This window comes from Spinacia oleracea, chromosome 4, assembly GCF_020520425.1.
Source record: "Spinacia oleracea cultivar Varoflay chromosome 4, BTI_SOV_V1, whole genome shotgun sequence".
Classification (NCBI taxonomy): Eukaryota; Viridiplantae; Streptophyta; class Magnoliopsida; order Caryophyllales; family Amaranthaceae; genus Spinacia; species Spinacia oleracea.
In genome coordinates, this window is record NC_079490.1 from 38,385,923 (window position 1) to 38,412,010 (window position 26,088).

Below are 26,088 nucleotides of genomic sequence, written 5' to 3' on the forward strand. Positions count from 1 at the left end.
TACCCCAATTTTGAGAATATTATTATTAAATTTTGGTATAGTCTTTAAAGACTCTAGTAGGTATAGTCCAAGACTTTCTCGATGTAATACAAATATTAATTTGCTAATCAACCGAGTATTGAAAAACAAATCCAACATCTGACATAGATGTTAATCAACCGACATAGAATTGAAAATACAATGCTAAATTTCTAATCAATCGAGTATTGAGTTGCGGCAAATACAACTATTCTTATCGCATGAAAAAAAAATTGACAGGATAGCATACGATTCAAAACCAAAAATAATTTTACCGAATTCAAAATAATCTAATATTTGACGGCACAATATTAAACATAAAATTCAAATATAATACGGAGTACGCACTTACCTTGAATCTGACTGCGGTAGTTTTCTTGAGTTTTCTTTCTGCTCAATCGGCTAGGGTTTGGTGCTGATAACGTGTTGTGAATAAACAGGAGGAGTAAGAGAGAGAATAGTGTTGTCTGTATTATTCCATATAGTACCAGGTATATATAGGATACAATAGTTAGGGTTTAACTGAACCCTAGAATATTCCGGGAATATTGACGGAGGTATAATGGGCATCCATATTATAATTCATAACATATTATTAATTTTTTAATTGTTGTTTACTGTTTACTATTTATTATTTACTCCCTCCATTCCTTTTTGATTTCCTTGTTTCTATTTTTGGACATAACTTTTTACCATAGATTTTCCTACCATCACTTATTTAATTCATTCACATTTCCTCATTCACCCACCCAACTCCACTTTTATGATTTTTTATTACTTTAATAAAAATATCTTCTATCTCCTTCATTTCTTTATTGCTTTCCTTCATTTCTTTATTATTTTCACTTACACTCAATCATTATTCTTACAAACAATTATTACAAGATTCCATTTTCTTATTTTTCACCCCAAACTCCAAATAAGGAACATCAAAAAGTAATGGAGGAGGAATATTTGTTATCTATAGTTTATTATTTATGATTCATTATTCATTATTTATTTCAATTCAGTAATGTTTAGTTAAGTTCAGTTCAGTTTTAGTTCAATTCAGTTCAGTTAATTTCATTTCAGTTCAGCTCGAAATAACAAGGCTTAACTTCTGACCAAATAGTTGACCTTTTTAATCAAAAAGTTATGTTATATTATTATTAGTTTATTACTTATACTATTCAATAAAGTAGTTATATTTTATAATCAAATAATTACTCCGTATTATTTTGTAATGCTGACATCAGATGTCTTACGCGTATGGCGGTCTTATATGGGACATATATGCTTTTTAATAGCGGGCCTTGTATGTATACTAAAATTTGGAAATATTACTGAGTATTTGAATGGAGGTGTTAGAACTGTTGGAAATTCTTGTTGTTAATTGGCAGTTCATCCAATTGTTCACATCATCGAGATAAGTCCATTCTGACTACATTATTATAGCAACATTACTATTTTATTGTTTAATATGCAACAAGAACCACCTTTAATTGCGGTTTGTGGACCGTTATTAAAAGTCAATTTGCGAAGATTGAACCACTATTAAAAGCAATTTTCTGAATCATCCAGAGACTTGGGGTTGAAATAGCTACCCACCTATTGTAGGTGGGTTTAAAAGCAATTTTGGTTGTTATTGAAAACAAATACTCCGTATTAATGTAGGGTATTCTTAAAGTTTGAAGTCACCGGGTGAACTTTGATTGGGGTTTATATTCTTTTAATTCATGCGATGAGCGCCGCAAAGGGTTCGGACACCATCCCTCAAGACTTACCAAGTAAGATAATTGATAACCACTTGAATCGTGGTTTATGTTCTTTTGTTTCATGCGATGTCAGTTAACGGATTTAATTTAGTAGTGTCAATCGGTTAAGGTCATGGAGGGTACATTAAGATCAACTAGCTTTTGAGCCAGTTCATAGAATAGGCGGTTGTATAATTGTTGTTCAGCTGTCTTTTAAAGTTTTGATTAGTGAGGACTTGTGATTTTTGGTTATATATGAATTAAATAGAGGTGTAATTTAAAGTAAGGGTGGCAATGGATCGGAGGTGGATCGGGCCGATGGAGATTCATCCGCCTCCATCCGTCAACTTTTCATCTATCATCCAATCCATCCGTCACTCCATTTACCCTCCATCCACATCCGACTCATCCATCATGCATCTGCGGTCCGCGAATGAATTAGGTGGATCGGATGATTAGCCGGTGTAATTAAAATTATCGTCAACTTTATTTATAATATCAATCAATATAAAGTAATATGTGTTAATATAGTGGACAATGAATTATAATTTTGATACATTTACATTATAAAATAACCGAAAATGCTAATAATAAAAAAAATATTAGGTAATACATAAAGGATTATATTAATAATTAAGTAATTGTACTAAACAAAATTAATAATTTTAACGGATGGATGGATGGATGGATCAGATGATGGATAGGGTGACGGGTTGGATGAAGCTCCACCCGAATCCGACCCGACCCATCACCCGATCCACGCGCCACCCGTTTAACAACAGTGTTTTATCGGGTTTCGACCATAAATTCGGTTCAGGTTGTTCGAATATCCGTCGGACTTTGATGAAATTGTCACCCCTAATTTGAAGGTTGAAAAAATATAAAAATTATATGTTGAATAAATTGTGGTTGAGGTTTCACAAACATGCTTATTTGCATTATGGGCCTCTTGACTTCTTAATGAACCCGACTGACTTCCTTTTAATGAATCAGAGGTGATGCCCTGATGTTAAAGAAGATAAGGTGGACAAATGAAATAAGTTACCGCCGTACCGGTAGTATTACACAACAAGAGAGAGATATCAATAAGAGAATTGAGAACATTATAAGAGAGACAAAAATGGAATATGTTAATAATATTTTGAAATGGAGTAGTATTACTTAACAAAAATGCAAAAAAAATGTTTTTTAAAGCAAGGATATCAACATGCTAAGTTTGAGCATTACTTTTAGGAACAGGGTGATGTTAGGAATTGGTGAATCACGTAAAGGGTCCATGAGTTCAGGAAATAGGGTGTAGTAAATGGAAAAGCGTGAGGCTGTGCACGGTAGTGGTCTATTATTGGTGGCTTAGAGAGAGGGGCATAGACGGAGATGGTGGCGTATAGGTGCATGGTCGTAGGGCAGGCCGGCAGGGTCATTTAGTAAAGGGTTTGCTGAAGTGGGAAAGAAAGGAAGAGAGGGTAACATGATCAACATCCTTGCGAACTATACCAATGAGCGATATTTTATTTTTAGCCTAGTTATGAAGATTGAAGGTTTCTCTATGATAGATATCAGGTTTAAATTTACCTTCCCGCATTTGTAATTGGTATTATATTTGTGCCTTATTTGCAACAAAATGAAAAAAAAAAAAAATCAACATTTGTCGTAAATCTCAGCTCAAAATGACACCGGTGATTTTTTCACATCTCTACTGAATTTAAACCAATAAACTACTACTCCCTCCGTCCCTTAATACTCGCACCGCTTTCATTTTTGGGCCGTCCCTTAATATTTGCACCGCTTCTATAAATAGATATTTTTACCAATATTATATTATTTCTCACACTTACCTACTAACCCACCTACATCCCTACTCCCTACAAAAAATCATTTAATAATTCACACCTCTCACTCATTACTTCTCACCTTTTACCCATTTCTCACTAACTATATTAAAAAAATACCCCACTATCAACTAACACCCATTAAATTAATAAGTCAATTCAAGTATCTTAAACTCCTTGACCGGTGCGAGTATTAAGGGACGGGGGGAGTACCTATAAGTAGACCTGGTTATTGTACATGGTAGATGGGCCATGTCAATAGGGTTCGTATTGAGAAGAGATCTTATTGGACATGGTCAATATAGAGCCAAACTTATAATATAATAATTTTCAAAACTAAAGTTTATGATATAAAAATTATATGATATATTTGCTTTTATTGTACTCGCATATGACTTTTTTTTTCCATTTTTCCTTGTTCGGCTATTGGCTCACTATAAACCCGCAACCCGCTGTTAACCCACCCATTATTAACCCACTAATATTGACTCTTATACTCGACCCGCCCAATATAATAACCAAGTCTACCTATAAGGTAACCTAGGTAGGTGAAATTAATATTTATACAATAGAAAGTGAGGTTGAAAACTTTATTAAATGGCAAATTGTATCAGAAAATTAAACAATCAATTACAGAACATACGACATGCCTTACGAATTAATGTACACGTCTTAACCTTGATGGACCGCAACCACAAGCAAAAAACAAATTAATATATGACTAATCACTTTATCTTTCCATTTTATATCATTTTTTAATTACACTTTTCAAATTTGTTGTGAACATATTACTTTAAACAACACAATACGTCATTATACATGAAAAAAATAATTGGGCAATTTGTCAAAAATCATCACAAAATTAGAATGGAAACAACTTCCTAGTGGAAAAAGGGTCATTTGCATCGCACTTTTAAGCATATTTGCGTCGCACATCGTGCGTGGCAAAAGCTCTCGACGCAAATGACTAAAAGTCATTTGCGTCGCACATTTGTGCGACGCAAATAACCTTATTTGCGTCGCACAATTAGCAAAAGTGCGTTGCAAATAACTTTTCAACATGGTGCCTGAAAAGTCATTTGCAACGCACATTAGCTAAATGTGCGACGCAAATAAGGTTCATTTGCGTCGCACATTTAGCTAATGTGCGTTGCAAATGACTTTTCAGGCACCATGTTGAAAAGTTATTTGCAACGCACTTTTGCTAATTGTGCGACGCAAATGACTTTTAGGCGCAAAAAAAAAAAGTCATTTGCCACGCACAATAGCTTAATGTGCGACGCAAATGACAATTTTAGCGCCAAAAAATTAAGTCATTTGCCTCGCACATTGAGCTAACGTGCATTGCAAATGACTTATTTTTATTAAAAAAAATATTCGTTTTTTAATATTAGTTGGAAATTCCGACATGATCGTCTTTGAAATTAGACGGTTCATTCCCAATACCGGGAATACATTTATAATTAATACCTGTCACAAAAGTTTACAACGTAATTAACGTTCCCAATAAAAGGCAATTAAATTCGTCATAGATCGATCAACCAACATGTTACAACAAACATAAAATTATTACAACAAAGGTACGTAGCTAGCTAGAGATCAAGTTCATATTACAAATTAAGCTAAAAATTCGACATTGTTCATGAAGTAATCTGCCCAAAAATCTTTCACCTCATTAATCTCCTCCGCTGAATAAGGCAATGTTCTTGAAAAATCCTAAAAAAGTGTAAATAATTCAATTTATCAACGATTGATCAATATAATAGTTTTGTGTACTTCAATTTATTATATAAAGTACGTAGTTTATGAGAACATACCTTAGTAAGATCTTGACTATTACCATGATTCATTATTATGTCGTACATAAAACGCATGACGTAGTAGCCACAATCTAGTGATCCCGGTTGTTGAGCACACTAAATGCATTAAAATAAATAACACAAGTAAAATTTCTATCACATTGTATGTTATAATTTTGAAAAACTTATTTCTTAGGTAAATAATAAACTAATTATATATATATATATACCTGTGCTGGAATCCATGTTAATTTAGTTCCCTTAGATTGTCCACCTAGTCTCTTGTAACTCCGAAAAGCACTACACATTCGATAAAATATGCAATTATATATACTTTGTTTACACATGTAAATGCAAAGAATATTTTACATGTAAGTGCAATTATATACTTTGTTTACACATGTAAATGCAATTATATACGTAGTAGTCACATTTAAGGCTAATTGGGTCGTACGTTCTAGGTCATTTTTAGGCAAAAATGATGTTTTCGAACCCAACTTTGAACCAAAGAACCTAAGGAATGTTTTCAAACTTATTATACGTCTCATATGCATAGTTATAACTTTCTAAGGCCCTTTACAATCTATTATTTCACATTTAAGGCTAATTGGGTCGTCCTAGGTCATTTTTAGGCAAAAATGATGTTTTCGAACCCAACTTTGAACCAAAGAACCTAAGGAATGTTTTCAAACTTATTACACGTCTCATATGCATAGTAATAACTTTGTAAGGCCCTTTACAATCTATTATTTCACATTTAAGGCTATTTGGGTCGTCCTAGGTCATTTTTAGGCAAAAATGATGTTTTCGAACCCAACTTTGAACCAAAGAACCTAAGGAATGTTTTCAAACTTATTACACGTCTCATATGAATAGTTATAACTTTGTAAGGCCCTTTACAATCTATTATTTCACATTTAAGGCTATTTGGGTCGTCCTAGGTCATTTTTAGGCAAAAATGATGTTTTCGAACCCAACTTTGAACCAAAGAACCTAAGGAATGTTTTCAAACTTATTACACGTCTCATATGCATAGTTATAACTTTGTAAGGCCCTTTACAATCTATTATTTCACATTTAAGGCTATTTGGGTCGTCCTAGGTCATTTTTAGGCAAAAATGATGTTTTCGAACCCAACTTTGAACCAAAGAACCTAAGGAATGTTTTCAAACTTATTACACGTCTCATATGCATAGTTATAACTTTGTAAGGCCCTTTACAATCTATTATTTCACATTTAAGGCTATTTGGGTCGTCCTAGGTCATTTTTAGGCAAAAATGATGTTTTCGAACCCAACTTTGAACCAAAGAACCTAAGGAATGTTTTCAAACTTATTACACGTCTCATATGCATAGTTATAACTTTCTAAGGCCCTTTACAATCTATTATTTCACATTTAAGGCTATTTGGGTCGTCCTAGGTCATTTTTAGGCAAAAATGATGTTTTCGAACCCAACTTTGAACCAAAGAACCTAAGGAATGTTTTCAAACTTATTACACGTCTCATATGCATAGTTATAACTTTGTAAGGCCCTTTACAATCTATTATTTCACATTTAAGGCTATTTGGGTCGTCCTAGGTCATTTTTAGGCAAAAATGATATTTTCGAACCCAACTTTGAACCAAAGAACCTAAGGAATGTTTTCAAACTTATTACACGTCTCATATGCATAGTTATAACTTTCTAAGGCCCTTTACAATCTATTATTTCACATTTAAGGCTATTTGGGTCGTCCTAGGTCATTTTTAGGCAAAAATGATGTTTTCGAACCCAACTTTGAACCAAAGAACCTAAGGAATGTTTTCAAACTTATTACACGTCTCATATGCATAGTTATAACTTTCTAAGGCCCTTTACAATCTATTATTTCACATTTAAGGCTATTTGGGTCGTCCTAGGTCATTTTTAGGCAAAAATGATGTTTTCGAACCCAACTTTGAACCAAAGAACCTAAGGAATGTTTTCAAACTTATTACACGTCTCATATGCATAGTTATAACTTTCTAAGTCCCTTTACAATCTATTATTTCACATTTAAGGCTAATTGGGTCGTCCTAGGTCATTTTTAGGCAAAAATGATGTTTTCGAACCCAACTTTGAACTAAAGAACCTAAGGCAAAAATTTTGGCAAAAATGGCATTTTCTTATGCATACTTTACTTACTTGTTTAGTGGCTCCTTAATCATCAAATTTCTCTTCTTCTGTTGAGAATCAAATATGTAGACCTCACGTTTAGACAAGCAAAGAACTAAAAGCATCCAGTGACTCCTACATACAAACAATAAACGTATGTAGTTAGAAAAAAAAAAAGTTAAATTTATAACAATCAATTAAAAACGAAGTTCAAAGTAATTTTCATACTTTTCGTAGTATGGACATAAGATGAATGTCTTAGAACTAAGTGCACTCATGGACCTCGTCATGTACAATAGAATTCGATCTGCATCGGACTTTAACATGGTGGCCGAGATCATCTCCGGGCACATGAATCCAATACTATTGGGGTGACAATCATCGTGAAAACACAACTCACTCAAAGCCCTATAATATAGAGTGTAAGAACGTTAAGACAATCATAAAAATCAAATTTAGGGGCAAAATATGAATTTAGGTAACTCACGTAGCAAAAACTTGTATTATTGATATATTGAGCCATGCTCCCGAGAGAAGTTGATCGGTGTCTTCAACGGTGACACTAATTTCAAAGTCCTTTTCCATATTGAATGTCCTTTTAGTGCAATGTACCTTAACGTGCTCCCCTTCTTTTAATCCCAACATCATAGTTTTCATCACATTGCACTTACCACTCAAATTTTGCACTTTATAATTTTCAAGGAAATAGGTTTTTGATTTAGTGTTGGACGCTTTTGTTCCACTTCCCCCAACCACTATCTCTTTCCCTTTGTTCCCTTTCCCTTTAGGCTCTTTACTTGTAGGCTTGTTTACCTGAGGTATGATTTTCAAATAACGATATACATATTAGTGAGCATACATGGTATAATAGTTCTACTTCAAATTATCATGCATATGTTAGTTACCTCCTCATTCGTAAGCGACACCAAATGTTTTGGCCACTGAGTGAAGGTACCATGAGCTTGAGCAAGTTTCTTAATATATTGAGAAGGCACGGGGACGGGAGCTTCTTTGTACGCGGGCTCAAAATCATCAACGCTCACTTTCACGTTATCGGACGTGACGTCGTTGTGGTGATCAAGGAGCAACTCTGGACATATGGTACCATAGGCAACAAAGACTTTCTCCGAGCCTATGTTCAGGTATAGATGGCACGGGACAGGTTCCTTATTATTTATTTTGAACAATAACGCAAATACAATGTAACATGTTAGAAAAGTTCAATAGAATTAACTAGAAACAAAGTACTTGAAAAACACAAATTATCATACCGTAATGTCGGCAAATGGATCTAAACCCCCGGAACGACAACTACTATGAACATTTGCGTCTATCCTCATATGTCTTGGTATTTGGACACCAAGTTCTTTAGCAAATGTGATAAATTTCTCCATGACCATGGCATCCATCTTGGAGTTCATCTCTTGTATTGTCTCATCTTTGACCCTTTTGGTCACTCTTGCTTCCATTTCCTCCATCTCCGCATCTCCATACCGTCAAAAGCTACGCCGCTCTCCGGTCCCCCACACAGCTTTGATGCCTACTCCACCACCAAATGTTAGTGGTCTCCCTTCTTTAGTCTTACCAAGTGCACGAGATAAGACATCATCTCGTGCACTTTTGGGAACAAATTCCCCTTCATCTTGTTTCCTTTTCCATTCATCCTACATGAAATCAAATGGTTTTGAGAAAAGTTCAACACTTGGTTTCATATTTAAGAACATATATGAAATTAGAGGAATCACAACATTACGCAAAATTGTTAAATGAACTTACAATATTTTCTTTGACCTTTTGTGTGCCCTCATCCGGCAAGTAAGGATTTCCTTTCTCATCTGGTTTCGATCTTGCAAGAAGCCATAAACATGTCCTACTCGGCAAACTTGAAGAAATTGTAGACGCAGAGGAACCTTCAGATGACGAAGAAACTGAGGGAATGTACCCTTTTCTCTGCCATTCACTTGTCATTTCAGCATATGATTTCTGTCCCATATGATGAGGATATATGTTGAAAGATTGACTTTGTCTTGCTTTCTCACTTATTTCCTAATTTTAGGGGGGTAAAAGAAATTATTACAACAAAATAAAACTTAGATTATAACAAGACTTTAAATAAGAATAATTTTTATACCTCAGCTTCTTCGGAGGTACGTATCTTCACAAATTCCTTCCATATATCCTTAGTTATATAACTATACAAATCATATGGCATCTTTTCATCTTTTGGCCTTTTCCTTGTACCCCGAATCCAACCAGTCGTCAATCTTGATTTGAATTCCCTCCAACGCTTATCACAACTCTTTAAGACAACTTCTTTCTTAGTTTCATCTGTGATATGAAATTCTCTCTAAATGAAAGAAAAAGAAAAGGAACAAGAAAGTCTTTTAGCACATGAAAAAGACACGTAGATATGTACAACTGAATTTCCAAAATAAAACCGGTTACCTTGACGTCTTCCCACAAAGTGTCTTTTATTCCTTGTGAAACATCTTCCCAGGTTCTGATCAATATTGAAACCTTTGCGCGACTTATCTCGCCAATGTGATTCTTGTAATCCGTTGCCCATTTCCCTGTGGGTCGGTCCAAGTGATCCCATTCAATTTTTCTTGGAACCCCGGGCATGGATTTTATTCCTTTTGTAGGGCCTCTTGGCTTCTTTTTTTGCTTTTGGGGCACTTGATTTGGTGATTTGTTAGAAGGACCTGAATTTGCGTGTTGATCTTCATCCATGCCTGACGCTACTGCATTGGAAAATCATTAAAATTACATACCTTCAAAAGCAGGATTTTAAAATAAAAATAAAGTTCTGATCAGTTCTGTGCACTGATCTGCACAGCTCAGATCAGAACTGTGCAGATCAGTGCACAGAACTGGTCAGAACTGATCAGTTCTGTGCACTGATCTGCACAGCTCAGATCAGAACTGTGCAGATCAGTGCACAGAACTGATCAGAGCTGACCAGTTCTGTGCACTGATCTGCACAGCTCAGATCAGAACTGTGCAGATCAGAGCTGTGCAGATCAGTGCACAGAACTGATCAGAACTGACCAGTTCTGTGCACTGATCTGCACAGTTCTGATCTGAGCTGTGCAGATCAGTGCACAGAACTGATCAGAGCTGACCAGTTCTGTGCACTGATCTGCACAGCTCAGATCAGAACTATGCAGATCAGTGCACAGAACTGATCAGTTCTGACCAGTTCTGTGCACTGATCTGCACAGTTCTGATCTGAGCTGTGCAGATCAGTGCATAGAACTGGTCAGTTCTGATCAGTTCTGTACAAATGCTGGGGAATGAATTTGAATATGCAAAATTTTGGTCCACAAACCCACCCAAAAACAGACTGTTCTTTAAAGATTAAGCAACAAAGAAAGCACAACCAAGCTCCTGAAATAACCTTCAGATACTAACAACCAGCAATTAGATGGTACACAGGAACTTAGCAGACACTTAAATCCAAATAAGATGTTTTTTTTCCGGGTTGGGAGGTAGTTTGGGAGTGCAAACATGGATGACATAATATCCAGCTCCATGAGCATAATATAGAGACCAGTTGCATAAGAATTCAAGGAGTATGGAAATTCCCTGAATAAAGAAGTATCAGGTGTAACCATCCATCATCCTTTGAACAACCACCACTATCCTAAAGCCTCGTACTAATCTATTATTCCACATTTAAGGGTAATTGGGTCGTTATAGTACATATTTAGGCAAAAATGACGTTTTCGAACCCAACTTTGAACCAAAGAACCTAAGGAATGTTTTCAAACTTATTACATGTCTCATATGCATAGTTATAACTTTCTAAGCCTCGTAATAATCTATTATTCCACATTTAAGGGTAATTGGGTCGTTATAGTACATATTTAGGCAAAAATGACATTTTCGAACCCAACTTTGAACCAAAGAACCTAAGGAATGTTTTCAAACTTATTACATGTCTCATATGCATAGTTATAACTTTCTAAGCCTCGTACTAATCTATTATTCCACATTTAAGGGTAATTGGGTCGTTATAGTACATATTTAGGCAAAAATGACATTTTCGAACCCAACTTTGAACCAAAGAACCTAAGGAATGTTTTCAAACTTATTACATGTCTCATATGCATAGTTATAACTTTCTAAGCCTCGTAATAATCTATTATTCCACATTTAAGGGTAATTGGGTCGTTATAGTACATATTTAGGCAAAAATGACATTTTCGAACCCAACTTTGAACCAAAGAACCTAAGGAATGTTTTCAAACTTATTACATGTCTCATATGCATAGTTATAACTTTCTAAGCCTCGTACTAATCTATTATTCCACATTTAAGGGTAATTGGGTCGTTATAGTACATATTTAGGCAAAAATGACATTTTCGAACCCAACTTTGAACCAAAGAACCTAAGGAATGTTTTCAAACTTATTACATGTCTCATATGCATAGTTATAACTTTCTAAGCCTCGTAATAATCTATTATTCCACATTTAAGGGTAATTGGGTCGTTATAGTACATATTTAGGCAAAAATGACATTTTCGAACCCAACTTTGAACCAAAGAACCTAAGGAATGTTTTCAAACTTATTACATGTCTCATATGCATAGTTATAACTTTCTAAGCCTCGTACTAATCTATTATTCCACATTTAAGGGTAATTGGGTCGTTATAGTACATATTTAGGCAAAAATGACATTTTCGAACCCAACTTTGAACCAAAGAACCTAAGGAATGTTTTCAAACTTATTACATGTCTCATATGCATAGTTATAACTTTCTAAGCCTCGTACTAATCTATTATTCCACATTTAAGGGTAATTGGGTCGTTATAGTACATATTTAGGCAAAAATGACATTTTCGAACCCAACTTTTAACTAATCTACAAATTAACTTGGTGAAAAAATAGTTGCCAAAATAGTACCTATCTCACTATTTCTCTTTTTCAACATAAAATCCTTCATCATGATCTCGGCGTGTATAACTCATGTCAACATCGTCAATCATTTGAGGGATATGCCAGGAGGAAGGTGGAATCTCATTAAACTGCTCATCATACTCTTCTTCATCATCTACATCCTCAACGCCAAGTATTCTTCTTTTGCCTTCCAGAACAACTGACCAACTACGATCGGCAGGGTCAACCATGTAAAAGATTTGTTTTGCCTGTGATGCTAATATGAAAGGATCTGCAAGATGCCCAACTCGACTAAAGTTTACAAGTGTCAGGTACCCATGTTCATCCTTTTTGACACCGCGACTAATATCAACCCACTTGCACCGGAATAGAGGAATCTTAAAATACTTATATTCCAACTCTAATATTTCTTCAATGACTCCATAGTAAGAGTTCGTCTTATCTACAAGTGTTCTATCTTTTACACTAGCATACTCTGAAGACAAACATATTGCCGTAACACCACTATTTTGCATCGTCGTTTTGTCATCTTGTCGCTTCGTGTAAAAAGAATAGCCATTGATGTCGTACCCCTCATAAGATATGACTTGACATTTAGGACCATATGCCAACCATCTCACCATGTCAGATACCTCATTAGGCGTGTCGGAAAATTGATCCATCACTCGACGCTTGAACCATGTGAGGAATGAACGATTATGCTCTTTTATCAGTTGAGGACCATTTTTTGAAGGATATTGCTCTCTAAGAAAGTTCATGTGCTCAGCCACGTATGGATGGACTTCACTAAGACTTTGCACCACAAACAGCTCAACCTTACACATCATTTCAGAACTGATTGATATCCTTTTCTTGCCAATTGTACCTTGACCCCCAAGTCTCCCATCATGTCTAGACTTTGGTACTCCGACTTCTTTCAAACGTGCCATATATTGAGAAACCCATGCAGCAACTTCCTCCGCGACGGTTCGTTGGACAATACTAGCTTCAGGTTTGGCCGGATTCATCACTCTATTTTTCAAGGTACCCATTTCCCGTTCAAAGGGATACATGTACCTCATACAAACTGGCCCACAAAGCTTAATTTCACGAACAAGATGAATAATCAAATGAGGCATCATGTCAAAGAATGATGGCGGAAAATACTTTTCAAACCGACACATGGTCTCAAGTACATCAGCCTGCAAATCATCCAGTATTGTTGGATTGATCACCTTGCTACAAATTGTGTTGAAAAAGAAACACAATCTTGTAATGGTATACCTCACTTGTGGCGGCAATATCCCTCGAATTGCAACCGGCAGCAATTGTTGCATCAACACGTGACAATCATGAGATTTCATTCCAACTAATTTCAAGTCAGACATGGACACAAGTCTACGAAAATTTGAAGAGTAACCGGCAGGGACCTTTAAGCCATGCAAAGACTCACAAAAGCTAACTTTCTCCTTTTTAGACAAGGTGAAACAAGCTGGGGGAAGGTACCAGCGTTTTCCCCTTTCTTGAGGTGCCAACTCGGAGCGACCCATAGCAGCCATATCTTGTCTAACTTTAGGCCCATCCTTCGTTTTCCCTTGCATATTCAACAATGTCCCAACAATGGCATCACAAACATTTTTCTCAATATGCATTACATCCAAACAATGCCTAACTTCCAAATCTCTCCAATATGGGAGATCCCAAAAGATAGACCTCTTCTTGTAACCACCACTTGGCTGACCTTTATAAGGCTTACCAAACTCTGTCTCAATGTCTTTAACCCGTTCATAAACCTCACACGCACATAAGGGGGCAGGAGCTTCTCTCATCTCCAATTCTCCATTAAAAGCTTCCTTCTCTTTTCGAAATGGATGATCTTCAGGAAGATACATCCGGTAATCCATGTACACATCTTTCCCACAAAATTTTAGGCGCCTCGAGACCAAATCATCATGACAAACTGGACATGCCTTCTTTCCCTTTACAGAATACCCTGACAAATTTCCATAAGCCGGGAAATCATTTATCGTACAAAAAATCATGGCACGTAAAGTGAAATTGGTTTTGGTGTATGCATCAAACATCAACACCCCTTCATCCCACAACAATTTCAAATCTTCAATGAGTGGCTCTAGATACACATCTATGTCATTTCCGGGTTGTTTAGGCCCAGAGATTAAGAGCGACAACATGATGTATCTACGCTTCATGCATAACCAAGGAGGCAAATTGTATATGGTGAGAAGAACCGGCCAAGTGCTATATTGGGTACTAAGTGTCCCAAATGGGTTCATTCCATCCGTGCAAAGACCAAGCCTGAGATTCCGAACTTCTTCCCTAAAGACCTTGTACTTTCGATCAATGTTCCTCCATTGTGGAGAATCAGCAGGATGCCTCATTAACCCATCTTTCTTCCTCCCCTCGGCATGCCACCTCAAGAGTTTTGCAGTTTTCTCTTCTGAGAAAAGGCGCTTAAATCTTGGTATAATTGGAAGATACCAAAGCACCTTAGCCGGAGAAGGTTTCTTCTTAGTTGATGTTGCATCATTCTCCACGATCTTGTAACGGGACAATCCGCATCTTGGACACTCATGCAGATTTGCATACTGCTTTCGATACAACACGCAATCATTTGGACACGCGTGTATCTTCTCATAATCCATACCCAAAGGACACATAAGCTTCTGGGCCTCATAGTTAGACCTTGGAAGTTTGTTTCCTTCAGGAAGATTACCAGACGTGGCCTCCAAAAACTGTGAAAAACTCTTGTTGGTCCAACCGTTTTCCACCTTTAAGTTGAAATATTCGATGACGGCACCAAGTACAGTTTGTGTAGAACCAGGATATAATGGTGTTGCGGAAGCTTTGATTATACTATCATACATATGGGGACGCTCAACGAAATGATGGTCTTCCACATCATGCATCATATCATCTATCATATCTTTCTCCTCTTCTTCCTCACTTTCAACACCAATATCATCCTCAATTTCATTATCATCACCATTATCACAATGATTATGCTGACTCGAGCTCGGCATACTAGAACTTGCCCCATGATCTATGCTCTCACCATGCCATGTCCACGTCGTGTAGTTACCCTTAAAACCGCGACGAACTATGTGATCAACAATATCATCAATATCCCGATACCCCCTTGAATTATTGCAATCACAACAAGGACACAGAATTAAACTTGATTCATGTTCTGATTGATGTTTCAAGGCAACCTTAATGAACTCTTGAATCCCTTGTAAGAACCTTGTAGAAAATCGTTTACTACCATACATCCAACTCCGATCCATTTTCAACCACTAGACCAAATTTTGTCAAAGGTTAGAATATAAACTAGGCTATTCATATCATTATAAATCCAAAATTTTGTAGCAAACCCAAAACATGATTTCATATATCACCTAAATTCATTTCATACCCAAAACTTCATTTCATAACTTTTAATTCAACAAAACCTAACAACTAAAATTCAACAAAACCTAAATCCTAAAATGTACCCAATTAAAATTCAACTAAAATTCAACAAAACCTACAACTAAAATTCAACAAAACCTAAATCCTAAAATGTACCCAATTAAAATTCAACTAAAATTCAACAAAACCTACAACTAAAATTCAACAAAACCTAAATCCTAAAATGTACCCAATTAAAATTCAACAAATAATATCAACCATTAAAATTCAATTATAATGCATAATTAAAATTCAATTATAATGTCCACAATTAAAATTAAAATGCACAATTAAAATTCAATAAATATCAAAATTAAAATTCAATACCTAAGAGAGGAGAGACTACAATGAACAAGGGCGGCTGAGTGGGCGGCGGCGTGAAGGAGTGAGTGGGCGGCGGCGTGAAGGAGTGAGTGGGCGGCAGCGTGGACGACTTCCTTGGCCGTGGGCGGCGGCTCTAAAAAGGGAGTACAGCAAGAAGGAGTGAAGCAGTGAAGTGCAGCGCAGTGAAGGGGCAGCGCAGTGAAGAAACGGCGGAAGGCACGGAAGGCGGCAGTGAAGCAACGACGGCAGGGTGAAGCCGCCGGTGAGACTCTAGCAGTGTTGGTGTTTGGTTTCGTTTGGGAGTGAAGCAGTGTTGGTTGTTTGTCGAGCAAAACCTAAGTCAGAATGAAGCTTGAAAGCAATTAAGCGTGAGCGCGAATTCAAAAAAAAAAATCAAAACACATTTGCGTCGCAGCTTTATTAAACTGCGACGCAAATGACTCTAGGATGCCCCCCAGAGTCATTTGCGTCGCAGATTAGTAAATCTGCGACGCACTTGATTGAGTTAATTGCGTCGCAGTTTTACTAATCTGCGACGCAAATGACTCTGGGGGGCATCCTAGAGTCATTTGCGTCGCAGTTTAATAAAGCTGCGACGCAAATGACTAAATTTTATGCTAAAATTTGTCATTTGCGTCACATGTTCAGAATGGCGTGGCAAATGCGGGGATGCAAATAAGCCTTTTTCCACTAGTGTCACCCTATCACATTTTGGAAAATTTGGTAATATTAATCCAACCTTTAGCCGATGTTCTTTTATTAATCCCACATACGATATATTTTTTAATAATCTCACCTTTATTACCCAACAATTTTTATTGGGCTTAAGTGACCGATAACCGGTGAAAAATTCAACGAAATGGTGATGAATTGATTATTATGACTGAATATATCGAGAGAGAGTACTACAACATAGGGACATATTACCGCCTATAACATATTTATGACCTGTTAAGCCCAATAAAAGTAGATGAGTAGTAAAGATAGGATTATTAAAAAAATATGGCATAAATAGGCTTAATAAAATAAAATCGGTCAAATGTTGGATTAATATTACCAAATTTTTCTCACATTTTTTACCAATATATAGAGGCTGCCCAATTAAACTAATCAAAAAGGGATAAAAGTTCTTACATTAAGTTAAATTAATTAAAGTACAAGTAATTATATCTAGAAAGAAAAGGGACACGTTATCAAATCACCTAAACCACTTAAAGTCAAACAAAGCGAAATTTCAACGTACCCAATTGTTGACTTTTTATTCTCCTATATAATCCTTTATAAAGTGACAAACAATAACATAGAAAACATCAAAGTTTTAAACCACCGTCCAAAAAACATGTCTTCCGATCATCAAAGAATCCACCCGGCTCCAGATATGGAAGCCCCACCACCGGCTTCCGCACCGTTGATGCCACCCAACACTCTCAAATCCGATAGCAACGGCCGTGATCACTACCCTCCTCCGCCAACTCGTGCCGCCTACCCGATACCACCCCCACCTTACAAACGTAGGAAACGAAGTTGTTGCTGCCGTGCACTTTGTTGTATTTTATGTACACTCCTTATCCTCATTGTCGCCATAGGTGCTACCATCGGTATACTATTCCTTGCCTTCCGCCCAAAAATCCCAAATTATTCAATTGATCACCTTTTAGTCACACAATTCTCCCCTAACTCTAACAACTCTATCTCCGCCACCTTCGCCGTAAACATCACCGCAGACAACCCTAACAAACGCATAGGCATATACTACCTAGGTGGGTCTAGTCTTAGTGCTTGGTACAGAGACACCCGACTTTGTCAAGGCTCTTTGCCAAGGTTTTACCAGGGACACCGTAACACCACCGTTATCGATGTCTCGTTGACCGGAACCGTTAATGATGCTTCGGGTTTTTCGACTACTTTACAGCAACAACAAAGAGAGACAGGAAATATACCCTTGGTATTAAGGGCTAGGGTTCCTGTAAGGATTAGGTTGGGGAAGTTGAAGTTGATGAAGATGAGGTTTAGGGTTACGTGTGAGTTAAGTATTGATAACTTGGCAAGTAACAGTGAAATTCGGATTGGGAGTAGCAGCTGCAAGTTTAGACTCAGACGCATTTTTTGATTTCCCATTCTTTTCGATCTTTTCCATTCCTAGTTTCCTACTTTTATTTTTATTTTTTTGTACCTTATCGAGCATTATTTTTCGTAATTTTTTTTAAATATTATTTTTCATATGTCGAATAAGGATTTGGATGATTATTTGTGGATGTTCCATGATGTAGATTATTAGTTATTGTACATTTTTCATCCACTTTTGATGGATTTCCTATAAATAAGTATATACTATATACTATAAATTTTTTTAATTTTTTTTTTGTAAAATATTAATTTAACCAAAAATGCATTACAAATCTACAATAGAATAAGGATGTTTATACGTACAATGAGAATCTTTTGATTTGAACTGTTTATTTTTAGTACTCCGTTATTCCCGGTTGGAATCGGAGAGGGAATTAAGAAAACTTGAATCTTAATTTGTTTGGTTATATGTGTAATGATTGGGTGTAAAACTAATATATCTCTAATGGCTATACCAGGATATAGCCATCTATTGATGTACCCCCTCTCAAAGAAAATAAAAAAGTTATATAGGCATGTGCTTTCTTTAAAAAAAATTGCATATAAATTTTTCAAAAACCATAAATCTCTTTTTTTTTTTTTTTTTTATATCTCCTCAAAGTTTCTCTCTCCTCAATTTCTCTCTCCCCAAAAGTTTCTCTCTCCTCATTTTTACGTGATTTTTTTTCTCAAGTAACAATGTCAATCGGAAAAGCCTCTTGCGTTTGCGCCGCCCTTATCATTCACGACAACGAAGTCGTTGTCACTAGCTGTAAACTTCTTTTCTCCTTTTTTTGCTGTTAATTTCCTTATTTTTTTGTGATTTTTGATTGAATTTACATGTTGATTAGAAGTATGTCTTTGATAACTCAATAGATTTTTCCTTTTATGTTATACATTTGTGCGCACATCAATTTTTATGTGATTTAGAATTTTTTTGGTTGAATCTCCATATTCTCTCTCCATATTCTTGCAAAATTTCTTCAAAAATCGTATCTATAAATTTTTTATGTTCAGATCCAGATTTTTCAAAATGTTCATATTTATATATAATTATGTTCATTTTGTAAGATTCTGATGTTCATATCATTTTATTATGAAGATTATATACATAATTGTTTATTAAGTTATGGAACTTTATAATGTTCATATTATGAGAATAAAATGTTCATTTTGTTGTGTATAATATTTTATTTTTCTTAAAATTGATTTTGTTAATATGTAAATGATTTAAAATAAAATCTGGTTGATATCTCAATTTTCTTGCCTTTTTTTCCCAAAAAAGATCTAAAATGTTGTTTATTGTTTAGATCTATATTTTTTTCGAGGTTCATATGATCGAATGCACGATTATGTTCATTTTGTAATATTCAAATGCTTATATATATATATATATATATATATATATATATATATATATATATATATATATATACTCCCTCTGTTCCACAATGATGTTCCAATTTCTTTTTTCACGTTTGCCAACGCATGTTTTGTATCGTATTTATCTATAGTTACATAATATAAAAAATTATAATTTTTTGATATTCTTAAAGTGTTCATCGAAACGAATTAAACAAGATCCCACATGAATATGTTTTTTCTTATATGTTGTAAATAATATAGAAGATTATCTTCTATTGTAAATAGTGTCAAAAACCTCAATTGGAACATCATTATGGAACGGAGGGAGTATATTCTTATTTATTAACATTAAAATTGTGTTTGTTGACTAAGTAATGCAACTTAATAATATTCATTTTTTGAGAATAAAATGTTCCATTATCAAAAAAAATTATGTTCAAATTATTAAAAAGTAAGAGGTATGATGTTCATTTTCCGAGACTATGATGTTCACATGCATCTATTTATTATAAAGAATAAACTTATCATGATTAACTTGATTAAGTTGTGGAACTTAAAAATGTTCATTTTCTGATAATAAAATGTTCATTTTCGGATAATAAAATGTTCATTTTCGGATAATAAAATGTCCATTTTCTGATAATAAAATGTTCATTATCATAAAGTATTATGTTCAAATTATGAAAAAGCAAGAGGTATGATGTTCAATGTATAACTATTTAAGTTCATTTTTTTTATAAGTTATCTCTTTAATTTCAAAAACACATTTTTATATTGACTTTAGTAAATAATACATATATAAATTGTGTATATTTTTCCCTCAAAAAAAAATAAAAATAAATTGTGTATATTCATTTTGAGGAAGTTTTATGTTCATTTCTAAAATGATTATGATGTTAATTGTGCTTGATTTATATGATAACAGTTCAACATGTTAAAATTCATTTTGAGCATGTACATTTATAAGCTGTTGAATGTTCGATCAAGTATAAGCACATTTTATTTTATTTTATTTTAATTCACAATGATTATTCTTGTATATTATCATTTAAACATTTTGCATGCTCATCATTTTCAAATTAGTAAATGTTCATTTGTAAATTAGTTGTGATCATCATATCAAATTACTTACTTTTTTTCATTTTCAGGCTACAACAATGAGGAAATTGAAACCATGAAGGTCAAATATTGTGTTCAAATCACACTTCATAGACACATTCAGGAGTATGAGAACTCAAGACTACATCAAAAGCAAGATTCAAGATTGAAGATATAGAAAAATAAGAGGATGATTTGTACCAGCACCTTGTAATTCAACTACAATTTTACATAGGCAATGGCTAAAATGTTCATTTTTTGGTAAAATATGTTGTTTGACATGATTTCATTGCACCTTATATGTAAATATAACGCTCAATGTAATAACATAGTAATACATTAACTATGTTCATTTGAAAATTAGTAAATACTCATTTCACAATCAGTAATATTCATTCTAAATTGGTTGAACAAATGAGGATTTCCAAATAATTAGATAAATGTTCATATTTGAAAGAGTAAATAAATGTTCATTTCTAAAATAGTCAATGTTCATTTCCAAAATAGTAAATGTTCATTTCCAAATAAATAAATAAATGTTCATTTTTATACCAGTATATTAATTTTCATTTTAAACAACACGTCGTTTTGGATGGGGTACAGCCAGCTCTGGCTGTACGGGTACATCCAAAAATTTACGAAAACTAATGAGTGTGTGTAAGATATTGGAATAAGTGAATGAGAGAGAAAATAATAAAGAAATAAGGTAAAGAGAGAGGAGTGGTAAGGATGGTTGATAAAAGAGGTGAGATGTGAGTGTATGGGAAAGGTAAATGAATTAAATAATAGGGATTGAGAAATTTAGGTTGTATTGTTGGAATTTGGTAGAATTTTTAGGTATTTTGATAAATAGAAGAGGGTATAAGGGTATTTTGGGAAAAAAGTATGTCAAAAAATAGTATAGATTCCAACTGGGAAAAACACTTAGGAACACCCAAAATAGAAACGGGAAGAACACTTAGGAACTGAGGGAGTATTAAACTAGTGTTTGGTGCCCGGGCAATGCCCCGGGTTACTACTTTGAATATCATATATGTGGTATGCATTATGTAAAAAGTTTGGTGTATATTATGCGTTTGGATGTTTCAAGTTATATATATATATTTATGTGCAATAAATATTATTGTAGGCATTAAAAATGTGGTAAATGCCACGTCATCAGTTTTGGTCCCGCAAAAGTCAAATGTTGACTTCTATTATTTAAATGTCAGATAAATTGTTTGATTTGGGTTATAAATCTAATAGGCCCATTTTAATCAAATGACGTTCATTTAATAGAAGTGGGTTATTTAAATGGGTTTAAGTACAGAGGCCCATTTATTTATAAAAAGGGAAAACCCTAAACCTAGGAAAAGGATATAAAAAGCTTTCTCCAAGTCATTTGCCTGACACTGACGTAGTATACAAAACCTACTACTCTCCAGAAAACCCTAAGACTGCTTCCTAGCACACAAGTAGACATCAAATCCCGGTGGCCACTAGTAGAAAAAACCTTTATTGCAGCCCCCTTGTTGAAGGGGGCATAGAGAAATACGCTTCAATAACCAATCGGTCAACGCGGGTCAAACATCATTAAGGGTTGTTGAAGCGAACATTTTTTTTGTTCGCTTCAATAGCAATTGTTGAAGGGGGCATTAAATGTTCGCTTCAACAGATAATAATCGCATATACTCCAACTTTTAATTCTCTCTCCTCCTCATTTCTTCTGTTAGCGTGAAAGAGTCATTTCTCTCTCTCCTCTCCTCTCCTCTCCTCTCTCCCGGTTCAAAACTCCTCAAACCATCCGCCCCTTTCCATGGGAGGTATATCTTCTCTCCCTCTCCCTCTCCCTCTCCCTCTCCCTCTCCCTCATTCTCTACAATTTCAAAGAAGGTGTCTTCATAAACGCCCTCGATTTCGTTCTTTTTTTCTCTCCTCTTTCAACATTTTATCTTCGTGTTAGATCTAAAAATTTCAAGCGAAAATGAAGGAATTTAAATCCACACCGGTCAAGCTGATATCCAGGTCGAACATTCTTGCTGGTAGCTTTACTGTCTCGACATGGTATTCAGGTATAACCTCTTTTCTTCTCTCTAGATCTATCGTTTCTGCTTTCTTTTTTCTTAATTTTATGTTGTTATTGCGAAAAATTGATGTTATGAGTGTTGAATTCGTTCAATTTGAACTTTTGATGCCGCATTTCGGTATATAGTGTAGATATATGATGTTATGTTGTTTTTAGGTTGAATATAATTTTTGATGCCTCGATGCATAATGTGAAGATCTGTATTTGAAATTTATTAAGTTAGGGGTTTCGATATTTGCAATAATCGCAATTAAGGTTTATTTCAATAATTTTCCTCTTTTACGCTTCTAATTTGCATACTTAATTTCTTCGTTATTCATATTAATATAATAAGTCGACATCTTAGTATCTGAAATTGAATTGGGTACTTTCAGGCTTAGGACTGTAAGGAGAAGTAGGGACTCAGTAACTCACGCTTGCTATTAAGCTTTTAGAGTAATCTTCAGTTCTTTGCGTGTTATTTTGCATTCCTTGACTATCTTTAACAGAAGCAAGCACCCAGAAGCTGTAAACATCTGCTGTCTCTATTAGCTATCTGTGTAATAAAGACCTAAAATAAGGTGAACTAACATGCCATGACAAGGGATAATATGGTGGACGAGGCTTCTTAAGGAAGCTAAAACTACTTTGGTGACATCTGTTTTCTTGCATAGGTAAAATGAACCATCCTTAGCTCATGTACTGCAGCAAACACCTCACACGTACATACCCACGTGAGTAGACTATGACAGCCTCTGTGCCCCTTACCGCGTTCAATACTTATCAAGACGTGTTCTTTGTGTCCACAATGAAGAATGATGTTAAATCCCAAATGAGAAGTTGAAGCGCTATAGATGTGAGTCATATAGGAACAGTGATAGAGAAATAGCAGTAATCGCCCAATCGGAAATTTTGTCCTGACGGGAGTGGGGCTTACCTCATTTTTCCCAACAATTTGGCCCCAATGTGATAATTAATTAATTACCAGTACTATAGTAAAATAACTAATTAAGGGGGGTGGGCGGGGGACTGGGCCCCAATATATTTGGAAAAAACGTATATGATTGCTTGTGGCTGTAAATTGTCAGTCATGTATAACAGATGTGTGTTTAAATTATTGCATTGAAATTTTTGCCGTTATCATATAAATGTTCCTGCAACTAGTGTACCCTATAAGATAAATCCTGCTATTCAGCTGTATTGAGAAATTATATAGTAGCGTAGCTTATATATTGTAATCTTGTTGTAGTTAATTATCATTCAAATGCCAACTTGGTATTATGTTTTCTGAGGCTGTCAGGGTTGGTTTTAAACTTATTAGTACTTTGATTATTCTCTCCTTACGCTTTGTCTGGTGTGTGTTAAAAAGCTAGCAATAGATGGAGATCTTGACAATGTCTAGTGGCAATATAACAACACATTACGAGTTCTATGCTAGTCATTTTATGGTGGATTACAAAATCCAAGTTGATTGATGTACTTAGAGTTAATCATTTTAAGAATCTTCACTCAATCTCAACAAGAACATTTCAAGTCAGAGTGTACTGGATATATTGATGTGGTGAAACAAAATTTGTAACTACTTCTGGTTTGGTCCTGTTTGTCTGTGTTTTGGTCTTTAGTTGCTAGCATTTCTAACTTAGAAAACTTAACTCTGGATTGTGTCATGGTGAAACTGTTCTGGGGACCGGTCACCATATAAGTGCTGGTGTTGTATCATGCATGTTTATGCTCTTGTTAATAGGCTAGAGCCTAAGTGTAATGTATCACACATTCGCTTACTTTATCATGGGAAAAACTTCTTAATGTTTAAAGACTTTGGGTTTGGATAATGCAAATTTTTTTATTTACAGTCTTTCCAATTTTGATTACATTCTTAAAGTCCCGCAGCTAGGAATTAGAGCTCCTAGCCTCCAACATTTTACAGTATATAATGTTCTCAACACCAAACCACGAAATAGTGTGGCCTTGCTGATGTAGGATTTTGAATGGGCAAGATATGTTTTTTCCACTAGTGTTTCGTGAATTGTTGGATTTTAGAACTTAAAAACACTTGAACAAATGTTGGTTTGATATTGTGAACTTGTATTAGAACTTGTTTGTGATTGACATGGTTATATTTTGATATTGTGACTGTTGCTCTGATGTTCCTAAGTTGATCCTTTTTGGCTGAATTTAAACATGCAACATTAAACATGAATCTTATGGTGTTCTTCTTTTTGGTATTGCTGCATAGAAAACGTCATTTGAACAACAGATGATAATTGCTAGAAATATCCAGAAAGGTCCAGCCAAACAAGTGATAAGATTGTGAGTTATACATTGCCCCGTTTATATATCTCGGCATATATGGAAATTCAGCACACGGTAATAACAGGGATTTCATCTCCTTATACAAATTCAGTTAAGATGGGTTTTTTCCGGATAAGGTTTGAGCCTTGAACTTTTTCCCCCTTGATTTTCTTCCCTTCGAAGTTAGGTTCTTGGTATTTGGTTGAGCTGTAAAATCAGAATGCAGGATATACTCATAACGTTCATTCGAGATAGTTTTTATCAGTGCACTAAAAATGAGAGAGCGAGTGATAGTATATCAGATATAGACCAGTGTTTGTCTTCGTTTTTTTTTGTTTTTTTTACCCTTTTAACATGTAACGACCAAATCTAGTCGAATTTCATGTACTCATTACGTAAATTTACTTTGGTTATTTTGTTCTCAGATTTTGCCCGCCCCAATTTTATGCTCTCTGAACAAGCTTCATTTTCTTGTTTTATGAATTTGACTTGTTCTGTTGTCAAACTTTTAGTTAAGTTCTGTACCTTAGTTTTTCCTTTTGATTACCGAAGTCTGAACTGCAGCTTTATCTTAGTCTTGAATGGTCTTGTTCTTTTTGCTTATGTAATTGTGTTCTTAGCTTAATGTGTATAAATTGTAGGCACTATAGGTTATCCGTGAGCTTAAGCAGAAATTAAAAGTTCATTTCAAAACTCTCTTTTTCCCGTAATAAACTAATTCAGCTGATATATAGTCCTGCATATGTAACTAAATTGATACACAGGAATGGCTCAACTGTCACTGTACTCTTTTTCTTATCTATGTTCTTCGTTGCAAGTACTTGACCAACCAGTTGCTTGAGGCTCCTTCATTTCTTATAGAATTGTGTGGCTGTGTCACAACTGTAAATCACAGTATTCTTATATATAACAGATGTATTCTTATAGAATTGTGCGGTTGACAGCTGCGTAAAAGACTAAAATTTATTTTTCAATTGTTCAAATTTAGGAACTT

General features: G+C 35.0%; 3 protein-coding genes across 5 annotated transcripts; 1 reads left to right on the plus strand and 2 right to left on the minus strand.

Annotated features, from left to right (window-relative positions):
• Window positions 1-5,012: 5,012 nt before the first annotated feature.
• Window positions 5,013-8,320, minus strand: LOC130472565 (ubiquitin-like-specific protease 1). The gene is made up of 6 exons (XM_056843928.1): window positions 8,003-8,320; window positions 7,744-7,923; window positions 7,546-7,650; window positions 5,610-5,679; window positions 5,398-5,496; window positions 5,013-5,296 (listed from the first exon to the last, which is right to left on the minus strand). The coding sequence occupies exons 1-6, from the start codon at window positions 8,170-8,172 to the stop codon at window positions 5,198-5,200; spliced, it is 723 nt and encodes a 240-aa protein (XP_056699906.1). The 5' UTR covers window positions 8,173-8,320; the 3' UTR covers window positions 5,013-5,197.
• Window positions 8,321-8,996: 676 nt separating this feature from the next.
• On the minus strand, window positions 8,997-16,576 carry LOC130472564 (uncharacterized). Of its 3 annotated transcripts, none has more exons than XM_056843926.1 (5): window positions 16,193-16,576; window positions 9,961-10,253; window positions 9,647-9,862; window positions 9,292-9,561; window positions 8,997-9,179 (listed from the first exon to the last, which is right to left on the minus strand). In XM_056843926.1, the coding sequence occupies exons 2-5, from the start codon at window positions 10,243-10,245 to the stop codon at window positions 9,012-9,014; spliced, it is 939 nt and encodes a 312-aa protein (XP_056699904.1). In that variant the 5' UTR covers window positions 10,246-10,253; window positions 16,193-16,576; the 3' UTR covers window positions 8,997-9,011. The 3 variants fall into 3 exon arrangements, with proteins under 3 accessions (XP_056699904.1, XP_056699905.1, XP_056699903.1); XM_056843927.1 differs by having other exon boundaries at window positions 9,307-9,561; window positions 9,961-10,256; XM_056843925.1 differs by having other exon boundaries at window positions 9,961-10,256.
• Window positions 16,577-17,476: 900 nt separating this feature from the next.
• Window positions 17,477-18,444, plus strand: LOC110777752 (NDR1/HIN1-like protein 6). Its single transcript, XM_021982337.2, has one exon. The coding sequence runs from the start codon at window positions 17,529-17,531 to the stop codon at window positions 18,297-18,299; it is 771 nt and encodes a 256-aa protein (XP_021838029.1). The 5' UTR covers window positions 17,477-17,528; the 3' UTR covers window positions 18,300-18,444.
• The last annotated feature ends 7,644 nt before the right edge of the window (window positions 18,445-26,088 follow it).

Excerpts from the sequence above, each read along its gene's own strand:
- LOC130472565 (XM_056843928.1), bottom strand. The coding sequence starts at position 8,172 with ATGAAAACTATGATGTTGGGATTAAAAGAAGGGGAGCACGTTAAGGTA. Across the intron at positions 7,924-8,002 it reads ATAATACAAGTTTTTGCTAC|GGCTTTGAGTGAGTTGTGTT; the intron begins GTGAGTTACCTA and ends TCTATATTATAG. Across the intron at positions 5,680-7,545 it reads ATTAAGGAGCCACTAAACAA|TGCTTTTCGGAGTTACAAGA; the intron begins GTAAGTAAAGTA and ends TCGAATGTGTAG.
- LOC130472564 (XM_056843926.1), bottom strand. The coding sequence starts at position 10,245 with ATGGATGAAGATCAACACGCAAATTCAGGTCCTTCTAACAAATCACCA. Across the intron at positions 9,863-9,960 it reads CTTTGTGGGAAGACGTCAAG|AGAGAATTTCATATCACAGA; the intron begins GTAACCGGTTTT and ends TCTTTCATTTAG. Across the intron at positions 9,180-9,291 it reads AAAAGGTCAAAGAAAATATT|GATGAATGGAAAAGGAAACA; the intron begins GTAAGTTCATTT and ends GATTTCATGTAG.
- LOC110777752 (XM_021982337.2), top strand. The coding sequence starts at position 17,529 with ATGTCTTCCGATCATCAAAGAATCCACCCGGCTCCAGATATGGAAGCC.